The 11,808-nt window shown below is 45.9% G+C and overlaps 1 protein-coding gene across 1 annotated transcript in view; it reads left to right on the plus strand.

Moving 5' to 3' along the window:
• Window positions 1–11,380, plus strand: part of HK3 (hexokinase 3) — a 29,519-nt gene extending 18,139 nt beyond the window's left edge. The window contains exons 14-17 of the mRNA XM_044661633.1: window positions 9,907–10,090; window positions 10,219–10,374; window positions 10,523–10,756; window positions 10,848–11,380. Coding sequence (XP_044517568.1) covers window positions 9,907–10,090; window positions 10,219–10,374; window positions 10,523–10,756; window positions 10,848–10,986 — 713 coding nt within the window. The 3' untranslated portion in view covers window positions 10,987–11,380. The remainder of the gene's footprint in view (window positions 1–9,906; window positions 10,091–10,218; window positions 10,375–10,522; window positions 10,757–10,847) is intronic.
• Window positions 11,381–11,808: the final 428 nt, after the last annotated feature.

Below are 11,808 nucleotides of genomic sequence, written 5' to 3' on the forward strand. Positions count from 1 at the left end.
TGACCTTTTTGATACTATTTCTATGAGCCCCTGCTGCACTTCTGTATCTGTCCTCAGTTATATACCTTTGCACCATCTTCTTTTTTTATTTAAGAACACATTTGAGCTTATAAGATAACCTCCCCATGTAGTCATAAAGAAACCTCCAAAGCCTTTATAGAAGCTTCCTTCCCTCTTTTCTCTTTGGGATAAAAGAAAGTTGCACTGTCAGAATTTCATCCTTGAACCTCTCATTTCTCTTGAACTAGCTTCTCTTTAGGATCTAAGGCCAAGGAATCATGCTTTTCCATTTTTTGAACTCTTTAAAATTCATTCATCTAAAGTCTAAATCATAGATTTAGAACTAGAAAGTATCTCAGAAATCATCTATGCTCGAAGTGTCAAACACACACTGCAAGATTCCCCAGTGAGGTCCAAAGCAGATTAGAATATCATTGGTAAATATTTAGCGAAATAAAAAAAAATACAATAGGATGTAGATAATGTTAATATGTGGTCTTCTAAGCCAACACGTGGCCCACAGGGATCCTTATGTGCCATTTATTGCCCCCCATTCTATTTTAGTTTGACACCACTGATCCGAGCAACCTTCTCATTTTGTAGAAGAGGAAACAGGCCCAGAGAGGATTTTGCCTAATGTCATATAGCACAGTCAGAAGTAGAACTAAAAGTGTGGTGAAGTAGATGGAGTCCTGGACCTGAAGTTAAGAAGATACAGGCTCAAGTCTTCCCCCAAGCCTTACTAGCTGGGTGACCCATGGCTGTGGCTGGCCAGTCCCTGTTCTAGGTGTTGGCATATAGATCAGTGTTAATTGTTTTATGGGACCTGTCTTTAGCCTTCTTTGCTGGGGGATCCAAACTAATAGATTTGCTGTCTGCTTGGCAGAAGAGACAAAACCTCCCTTAACTGTACAAAGCAATAAAGGACTTCTCTTTGGGGGATGGTGATTTTGTGGGGCTAAAGAAACATAGCCATGGAGTGTCCCAGGGAATTCTGGCATGGGAGAAAGCCACCTTTCTTTCAAACTACCTTTAAGATGATTCTCTAAGCCAGATTCTTGAGCTCCACTCAAGAACATAGCAGTGGGGCATATTACAAAATAGGACAATTACAGAGTAGAGTTAATTCTGAAATGATAAGGAATCACTCTAATTTCTTCACCTCTAGAAAATCATGGGATGCCTCCTCCGAAGTTGTGATTCTTCCTGTGTCATCCCTAATGTCCTTCATTTTCCAACTTAATGGGTAGGATTTAGCAGCTAAATGGTATGGATGGATAGAGTATTAGACTTAAAATCAGGAATACCCCAGTTCAAATCCTGCCCCAGGCACTTATTAGCTACGGGCTGGACAAGTCATCAAGCCTCTCTCTGCCTCATATTATTCACCTATAAAATGGAAATAATAATGGCACCAGGGAGTGGTAGTGTGATATGGTCACACCTGTACATTAGGAAGATGATGTGATCAATGGATGTAGGAAGGATTGGAGAGAAGAGAGGCTGGAGACAGAGGCAGTTTTTTATGGTGGTCCAGATGAGGGTAGATAAGGACCTGAAGTAAGCTGAGGCTGTGAGTATGTAGCAGAAGGCACTAATCAAGTGGACATTAAAAAGGGATGCATTGGGGGCAGATCAGTGGATTAAGAGCCAGGCCTAGAGGCAAGAGATAATGGGTTCAAATCTGGTCTCAGACACTTGCTAGCTGTGTGACCCTGGGCAAGTCACTTAACCCCCATTTTCTAGCCCTTACTGCTCTTCTACCTTGGAACCAATACACAGTATTGATTCTAAGAGGAAAGATAAGAATTTTGAAAAAAAAAAAAAGGGGGGTGAGGGGGGATGAATTTTCCTAATTCCTTGCCCTTGAAATTCATTTTCCTCCTCTTTTAGTCTTATCTCCTACTCTTTCTCTATGCAGAACCCAACCTCTAGCCAGACCAGAAGCTCTTCATTGTTATCTGAACATGCTCTCTGGCCTCTCTTTTTCATGGCATTTATTAAGCACTTACATGTAAAGCGCTGTGCTATACTCTGGGAGAACAAAACAGAAAAGTGAGACAATTCCTGCTCACGGAGACCTCACGTTATAATTAGGGAAGCTGCCATGTAGAAGAGAATACCACAGCAGAGCAGATGGAAAGATTTAGCTTTTCTTAGGCTACAGTGGCAGGGAAGATGGGAAGGTCCAGTGCCAGGGCAGAGGGGAAGGCCTTCTTGTCTCCAGTTTTACTGGGAGGACTGTAGTTAGCCAGCTCAAACTGACTCCTGAGAACTAATTGTTAAATTTCCATTGTGGACATTTTAAATCTTGGGAATCAGTAAATGCTATAAATTAGGACTTTGTTGTTTTATTAATTGTTTAGGAATTGTTAGGAAATAGATGGAAGAGGGATCAGCTAGGTAGATCAGTAGATAGTAGAGCCTGGAGATGGGAGGCTCTGAGTTCAAATCTAGCCTTAGACACTTTCTAGCTGTATGATCCTGGGCAAGCCATTTAATCCCCATTGCCTAGCCTTTACCACTTTTCTGCCCAAGAGCCAATGGACAGTATTGATTTTAAGACAGGAGGTTTTAAAAAAAAAGTTTAAGAAAAAAAAAGGAAGAAAAGATAAATCCTAGCCACCTCCCTAGTCCCAGACGCCATCGCTTTCTTAACATAGCCTAAAATCACATTAGCTTTTTGGGCTACTCTTTCTTAATATTGTCTCATGTTTACTTTGTAGTCCACTAAAAGTCCTGGATAATTTCCCCACAAACTACTATCATGGTTATACTGTCCCCATTTTACTTGTGAAATTGAATTTTTGAATCCAAGAGTAAGCCTCTATGTTTAGTCCTATTAAATTTCATCTCATTAGATCTGGCTTTTAATGTTCTAGATGCTGAGATCTTTTTGTATCCTGAACTTACCCCCCAAAGTCATCTCTCTTCTCTCCCAGCTTTGTGCTGGCTGCAAATTTGAGAAGCTTGCCTTTATTCATGTCAAAATATTAAATCTCACAGGTCCTTAGTAGGCAGATTTCTATGGCACTCCATTACAGACCTGCCTCCATGTTGACATCAAGCTATTAATGGCAACTCATTGGATCTGTTCTGAATCACCAAACCGTTCTATTTCTGATCTAGCCCGTGCCCTTCTACCTTGATCATAAGGATAGGATGAAAGACTTCAGTGCTGAATTATAAACCAGCCTAACCCTAATGGCATTGTAATGAATGAGACTCTCTGAAGGCTACATTTTTAGTTTAAAAATATTAATTTCTTAATCTGTTGCTCAAGAAAATCTAACTAGCCAGTGGATTCCCTCAGGGTCCAAACAAAATTCAAATGGGGCAGAAGGTGGCGGGGCCCAAGAGAGAGCCCGACAAGAACATGAGCAGCCAAGCAGCCAGGTGGCTACAGAGAAAGCAGAGACTTAAGTGTGAGCTAGGAGGAAAACTGGGCCAGAAAGGGGGACCAAAGTAAGCAGATAAGCCTCTAGGAAGAGGAGCTGCCTGAGCCCCAAAAAAGGATGATTTCCATATGCCAAGAGGCCCTCTTCCTCCCTGCCACACAGTTGCCAGAATGGCTGACCAAAGCCATGTTTTCCAACATGGCAGCTATCTAGTTGATTTCATCACCTAACCATTTTCTTGTTTATAGATAAATAAGGGGCAGGTCTCCAACCTACCTGGAACAAAAACAGCCCAGTGAGAAGTCTTTAACCCTGTTGGACTCAGCCCAATTTTATAGCCTGGGGGAGAGACAGTTTTGCACTTTAAAAATGAAACTGTTCTTAAGGGTCAAAGGGGGAATTGTTTCTCAAAAAATATTCCAATACAATATTAATTTTCCACAGTGTAAAAACGGGAAATGAGGTGAATGTAATTCTTCAATTGGTCTTTTTCTGATCACCACTTCCTTTTTTATGTGGCTCACTAAATATTTCAGTTTTTCAGAAGAAAATTCTTTTTGCCAGAATCAAAGACAATGCATGCTTTCCTATAGTCTACAGATTCTACTATCTTCCCTCTCTTTCAAAATTGGGCTAACTTTTGTCTTTCTGAGTCTTGTGGTACCTTTTCCATTGTCTGTCATTTTTCAGAGTTCATTGATGGTGGTTCAGTCATCATGCCTGCTAGTTCTTTTAGCATCCTGGGGTGTAGCTCTGGGCTGGGTAGACTAAGGGTTCTCTTCTTCTTCTCTTCTGTTTCTTTGGTTTTCAAATTCCTATTAGCCATTTTTGTTCACTCCCCCTAGTCCAAAGATCATTCTTCTTGGTAACAAAAGAAAGACAACAGTAGTTCTGTCCTCAGGTGGTAGGCCTTTCCTTCTTTAACTTTCTTAACCAAAAAAAAATCTCTTTGTAGTGTTTGGCTCCTCACCAACCTTACTTATTTTTCCCCCTTCATTTTGGGTTATTATTACTCTGGATGCTATCATTTTCTTCTATCTTTTCAGTCTCCTTCCATTTCTGGCTGCTCGCTGGGGGACACTGATTTCTGTTTGATCTATTTTCAGAGATCCCATTACTTAGGCAAAGTTTTTCATTTTCGGTTCTAAGCTATTTATTTTCCTACCAATTCTTTCCATCAGAACTTTTATTTTATTTTTCTCTCTTGATTCATTTCTTCTAGATATTCATATAATTCTTGGGGAATATTCTTTTTTTCCCCTTTTGAATCTTGCCTTGCAATTGTGCAGTTCTTCTCTATCTCTGGATCTATTACATTTCTTCAGAGTAGTCTGTCTCTTTGTGTGTTCACTCAGCTCTCCAACTTTAGTTCCTGAATGTGGACTTTGTGCAAGGGTCAATCTTGGCCTTCTGGAATACTTGGAGGTAGGGTGGTTGGCCAGCTTAGTCTTTACTTGGAGTCACCTGGTTTCCTTCCCAAAGTTAGGCCCTCCTGGATCTTTGAGATTCAGAGCACTAGATTCTTAAGGCCCACTATGACACCTCAGGTCAGAACACTAGGGACACTGGAGCCCTTGGATTTTGGAAGCCCTGGTCTGAGTTATGCCTAGGGTGGTAGTTAACGCTCTCAATAACTTCCAAGGCCCTCACTGTGGGTTTCCATCCATTTGGGGACTTTTCCCAGGGAGCCTCTCTTTCTGCTGCCTTGGGTTACAGAGCCTTGTAGGCTCCAGGTATTTCTGGTTACACTGAGAGGCTGGGCTTGTTTGCCTAAGCAGAGGGAGTGACTTTCATGGAAGGCCCCCCTTTGCTATATCCCTGTGGACTTCTGGATGACTTTTTGTGCAGTTTAGGGGGTGGGGGAAAGAAATTATTTCTTATAGTTTTTTTTTTAATTTTAAACCCTTAACTTCTGTGTGTATTGACTTATAGGTGGAAGACTGGTAAGGGTAGGCAATGGGGGTCAAGTGACTTGTCCAGGGTCACATAGCTGGGAAGTGTCTGAGGCTGGATTTGAACCTAGGACCAGGATCCTATCTCTAGGCCTGGCTCTCAATCCACTGAGCTACCCAGCTGCCTCCGCTTATAGTTTTTCATTAGATTTCTTGATCTTCATTTATGAAGTTTGGAGTGATTTTTAGGTTTTTGCTACTCTCTACTCAAGCAGCCTTTTTGACCAGAACCTCCTTCCTTTCTTTCTCCTAATGTTCACAAGGACACCTTGTCATCCCATTACATCCACATGCCATAGTATTTTCATCCAGTTCCCAAATGATGAGCACTGAGTACTCCCTTTGCTTTCAGTTCTTTTAACCACAAAGATGGCTGCTATGACTATTTTGGTGTCTGTTGGGCCATTGTTTCTGTCTGTCAGAACTGAGAACTTCCCATTTTTCCTGGGGCAGACTTCCCCTACAGAATGTTACATCATAGGATACTCTCAGTTCTTTCTTGAAAACCCTTTAAGTTTGCTTCCTCCAAATCTTGTGCATGTCAGATGATGCCTGTTCTCCTCTCCTCTAACAGGAATTCTACAGTGGGATACTTTGCCCTGAGATTCCCACCATTTCTACTTCAGAGACCAGTTTTTCCTTATTGGTCCAGAAAAATCAGGTCTTTTTGTCATTTCCTCCTCCTTTGGAAGGATGAGATTATCATTTGGGCAAGTTAAAAAAAAATTTACTAGTTGCACAGCTAGAGAGAAAAGAGACACAGAGACACAGAGACAGAGACAGAGAGATAGACCAATATGAAAGAAAGACAGAAAGAGAAACAGGGACTAAGAAATAGAGACAGAGACAAGAGAGACAGAGACAAAAGAGATCCAAAATAGTTCTAGATCCTGCCTCTGATGCTTCCTACTTATGTACCCTTTGGCAAATCATCCTACCTTCCCTGGCCTTGGTTTCTTCAGTTGTAAAATTAAGGGATTGGGTTAGATGATATTTGAAACCCCTTTCAAGCTCCAGCCTTTCTCTTCAGCAGATCTGAAGTATAAACCCTTGATCATATCGCTTGTTTCTCTTCTTCTTCTTTGCTTTATTTATCTCTACTCAAATGCTCTCACCCATATGTGTCCCTGGCTGCCCCCCACTCCAATCAGGTTCCTGGATTTCCTCCCAAGAGTGTCTTCTTAATATAAAATGCTCCTCTGTCCCTCCTTTAACTTTTCTGTCCATTTTGTTCCTAATAAGGTATGTCCTTCCAGAACCATGGATTCAAGCCTCAGTGATACTTCTGAGATATGCTTCTTTGTGTGAGGATCCCTAGTTTTTTGGTTTTTTTTGACATGTTACCCATACTTTACCTATTTACATTTCTAGAGGCAGCAAGGTATTATAGAGCACAAAGCCTGGTGTTAGGAAGACCTGAGTTCAAATTCAACCTCAGACACATAATAGCTATATGACCCTGGGCAAATCACTTAACCTCTGTCTGCCTCAGCTTCCTCATCTGCAAAATGGGGATAATACTAGCCCTTGCCTTCTAGGGTTATTGTGAGGACCAAGTGAAATAAGGAGCTTAGGGGGTAGCTGGGTGGCTCAGTGGTTGAGAGCCAGGCTCAGAGACAGGAGGTCCTGGGTTCAAATTTGACCTCAGACACTTCTAGATGTGTGACACTGGACAAGTCATTTAACCCCCATTGCCTAGCCTTTACTGTTCTTCTGCCTTGGAAGCAATACACAGTACTGATTCTAAGATGTGAGGGGAAAGAAAGAAAGGAAGGAAAGAAGGAAGGAAAGAAAGAAGGAAGGAAGGAAGGAGGGAGGGGAAAAGAGTTTAGCACAGTGCTTCTTGGCACAAAGCAGGCATTTAATAACTCCTTTCTTCCTCTATCTTTCCCTCCTTCCTTCCTTCCTTCCCACCCACATATGGGTATAACCCCAGATTTTATTTCTGGCTTCTTTTATGAATTTCTCTGCTATTTTTCTTCTTCCTTCACTGGGGTTATTTTCTATGGTGTCTAGCTTGATAGCCATCTGTAGCCAAATTTTTTCCCTTTTTTCTTCTCCCTTTTCAGTTGAAAGCCCTTTTAATTAGATTTGAAAGATTTCACAAATAGATGTTTTTGCCAGCCCTTATCAAGTGTACTCCATCCTTAGCCAAAAGCCCATCATTTCTGTACTTTAAGCTGTCATTAAGAAATCCAAATTCTGTTCTTCAAGGCTGGCTCAGGCATTACCAATCACTATGTACCCTTCTTCCCTTGCTGCTTCCAGGACAATCTCTCTCTTGATGATATCTGTGGAATCATATAATCATTCCTGGAAGGTAACTGTTTCCTTCACAAAAGCTTCCTACTGAATGGAAAGGATCTCAGATCATTATTTACCTCTGCGTGCTCAGTGGTCTTCTCTCTTCTCCTTGTAGGGCTCATTCTTCTCTCTCCAGCTTTTCCCTTCTCGAACCTCCTGACACAGGTCAGGGCCAAGACTATCTCCTGATTCTTTAGGTTCTCCTATTTGAGGCCCCTTTTTCATATTTTCTTTTTGGGAACACTCCATTCTCCCAGATAACCAGGAGGGTAGAAAGTCATTATTGGAGCCCCTCTACTTCTCTTATGTGAGGGAGACCAGCCTGTACTGTGAGCCAGCTATTTATTATGTGGCTCGGCAGAAAAGCAAACATAATGCATTCTGTGGAGATCAATGTTGCATTCTCTGTGCCATCTGTACTAGTTGGAAGGGAGATTCTCAGGCCTTGGTCCTTAATGATGCCTCAGTTAGGAAAGCCCCATTCTTTACTTGTGGGGTTCCTCTCCCGCTTTAAAGGCCCCATTTGAGTGCCATATCTTGAACCGGATATCTTGTAAATATACCAAACTCAACACATCCAAATCTGAACTCATTATCTATGCCCCCTCCCAACTTTCTCCTTTTCCCACTTCTATTTCTGTCAAAGGCTCCACCTCCCAGACTCCATGGCTTGCATCCTAGGAGTTATCATCAATTCTTTACTCTCTCTCACCCTTCATATCCAATCTGTTGCCAAGGCCCATCAATGCCACCTTTGTAGTAGCTCTCAAATCCGCTCCTTTTTCTCCTCTGACACCGCCACCACTCTGGAGCAGGCTCTCGTCATCCCACATCTGGACTATTGCAACAGCCTGCTGGAGTCTCCCTGCCCTTATTCTCTCCCCACTCAGATTCCAAAGTGACCTTCCTAAAAAAGTAAGTCCACCATGTCCCCTTCTGTCCTCCTCAGTGCCCTGTAGTAGCTTCTTGTTCCCTCCAGGATCAAACAGAAAACCTTCTATGCAGCCCCATCTGGCCCTTTCCTGTCTCTACACTTTGCTCCCCTTCCCATATCTGCGATCCAACCACACTAGCCTGGTGGTCCTGGAATGCTCTCCCTCCTCATCGCTGCCCCCTGGCTTCCTTCAAGACTCAGCTCAAATCTTCCCTTCTGCAAGAAGTGTTTCTGGTTCCCCCTCCCCTCTTCCTCTGATATCACCTCATATTTATCCTCTAGCTATCTTGTAGGTACAGAGTAGTTTTCATGTTGTCTCCCCCCGTTAACCTGTGAGCTTCTTGAAGGCAAGGACCCTTTCTTTGCATCCTCAGTACTTAAGGGACCCAACAAATATTTTAAGCACCTAGTACATGCCAGGAACTGGGTTAAGTGCCAGAGATGCATGCAAAGAAAGGCAAGAGACTATCCTTGCCCTCAATGAGCTCACTGCCTAATGGGGGGAACCGGAGGGAAACACCTGTGTACAAACAAGCTGTGGATAGAGACCGAAGAGGGAAGGTTCCAGAACAAGGAGGCCTGGGAAAGCCTTTCTGGAGAAGGAGGATGGTTTGAGCTGGGACTTTGATTCAATGTATGGTAGGCATTGAATTCCCCTATTCTTGTGGCCTGGTCATCATAGTCACTTGTCCATATGAGAAGTCACATGGCTAATGGAATTGCAGTCTGGATTAAAACCCAACTTCTCAGGGCAGCTGGGTAGCTCAGTGAATTGAGAGTCAGGCCTAGAGACAGGAGGTCCTGGGTTCAAATCCGGCCTCAGACACTTCCCAGCTGTGTGACCCTGGGCAAGTCACTTGACCCCCACTGCCTACCCTTACCACTCTTCCACCTATAAGTCAATACACAGAAGTTAAGGGTTTAAAAAAAAACAACTAAAAAAACAAACAAAAAAAAAATCCCAACTTCTCAGATGCCAAATCTAGTCACGTGCTGCCTTCAGAGCCTGGCACAGAAGTGTTCCCTTTCCTTTTATTAAAGAATTTCTGTCATAGAATGGATACTAAATATTGGTTCTAAGGCAGAAGAGCAGAAAGGGCTAGGCAGTGGGGGTTAAGGCCAGGATCACACAGTTGGGGAATATCCAAGGTCAAATTTGAACTCAGGACCTCTGGCCTGGTTCTCTATCCATTGGGCCACCCAGCTGCCCTCAGGAATGTTTTCTTAGTTGAAGAAGAATGGACTAGACTTGGCGATTGGGGGAGGGTGAGGCCCTGGGGGGATGTGGGTCTCGGTGACCCATCTCTGCTGCTCTTAGGAACTGGGACCAATGCCTGTTACATGGAGGAGGTGTGCAACGTGTCTTCGGTGCCTGGGGACCAAGGCCGCATGTGTATCAACATGGAGTGGGGTGCCTTCGGGGAGGAAGGCTTGCTGAAAGAGCTCTGTACACCCTTCGACATTAACGTGGATAAATCCACCATCAACCCGGGCAAGCAGAGGTGTGGGGCAGCCAGGAGCCTGGGGGTGGGGTGGAGTTTGTGTGCTGGGGCCCGGCCATGGAGAAGGGCTGGCTTTTCTGAGCTAACCTCCTTTCATGCCTCTCCAATTCCATGCCGCTGTGGGCCAGGTTTGAAAAGCTGATAAGTGGCATGTATCTGGGGGAGATCGTGCGCCAGGTCCTCTTGCAGCTGACCCACCTCGGGGTCCTGTTCGGTGGCGAGGTGTCCCAGTGCCTTCAGACCAAGGATATTTTCAAGACCAAGTTCCTGTCTGAGATCGAAAGGTGCCTGGCCTGCTACCGCACTGCATTGACCAGGGGTCACCGAGGGGGAGGGGAGTTCCACCCCCCCACCTCCCCTCCCCGGGTGGACAAGGGCTGGTAGGGGCAGGGGAGGGCTGGGCTGTTGAAACGAGCCCCTTGGTTTTATTAGCGACGGCCTGGAGAGGCGGCAGGTCCGGGCTATCCTGGGCACGCTGGGGCTGCGGGTGAACTGTGACGACGCCCTGATGGTCCGGGAGGTGTGTCAGGCCGTGTCCCAGCGGGCCGCGGGGCTCTGCGGGGCTGGCGTGGCTGCTGTGGTGGAGAAGATTCGGGAGAACCGAGGTCTGGAGGAGCTGAGTGTGGCAGTGGGGGTGGACGGCACCCTCTACAAGCTGCACCCCCAGTAAGGGCGGCTCTGGGGGGGGGGACGCGGGGGGGAGGATGGGAGATGGCCGGCCCCTACTCAAGGCCACACTGCTCCTGTCACCCCACAGCTTCTCAGAGCAGGTGAAAGACACAGTGCAACGCCTGGCACCGCGGTGTTCCGTCACATTCCTGCAGTCGGAGGACGGTTCTGGGAAAGGGGCCGCCCTGGTCACCGCAGTTGCTTGCCGTCTGGCGGGAGCCCCTTAGGCTTGCTGAGGGGATCCGCCCACAGGTCCTACCCCCCTGGAGACTCCTCCCCTCCCCACTGGTGGGCCTTGCCCCACGGAGGAGAGACCTTTTAGCAATATATATCATTTATTTACATTATTCACGTCCGCTAAAATCCCTACACGCCCAGCCGGGCAAGGCTGTATGTACATAAGGCCAAGTGTAAGTACTTGAATGCACTTTGAATACAGAATTAGAAAAAAGAAACGGTCTTTACACAACACGCCCTGGGGGTGGGGCGGGACAGGGGAGGGCTGGGCCTGCCCCGGCTCCAGGGACTGACACACTACAGCACAGACACTCGCCAATGTACAACGCATGACTCCCTTTGCATATACACCCGCCCCGCAGGGCCTGAGGAGGGGGAGGGGCGGGGCACCAGGGCGGGGCTGGGGCCGGAGTGGGGGAGGGGAAGGAGCAAGCCTGTGTCCCTGTGGGGGTGGAGCGGCAGCACTGCCGCCTGTGTGTGTGAGGCACGTGTGTGACACGTGGGGGGCGTGACACGATGCGTGTGTGAGCGATGGGTGAGGTACGTGAGACTGGATCTGTCAGGAGTGCCAGGGGAGCGATGCACTTATGGGAGAGCACAGCCCCGGTCTGGGCCGTTGCGCTTTGGCCCCTGCAGCCACCAACGCCTTTTGGGGTCCAGGGCCCCCCTCAGACCTGCTTTCCCACCCCCACAGGCACAGAAATGTTTGCATAAGGCCCAGCTCCGGGTGGGCGAGGTGCCCCATTCCCTGACCCCCGTGTTTGTGTCCGTGTGTATGTGTGACCCCAGGGGAGGAGGGGAGAGGTAGCATA

This window comes from Gracilinanus agilis, chromosome 2 (assembly GCF_016433145.1).
Source record: "Gracilinanus agilis isolate LMUSP501 chromosome 2, AgileGrace, whole genome shotgun sequence".
NCBI lineage: Eukaryota > Metazoa > Chordata > Mammalia > Didelphimorphia > Didelphidae > Gracilinanus > Gracilinanus agilis.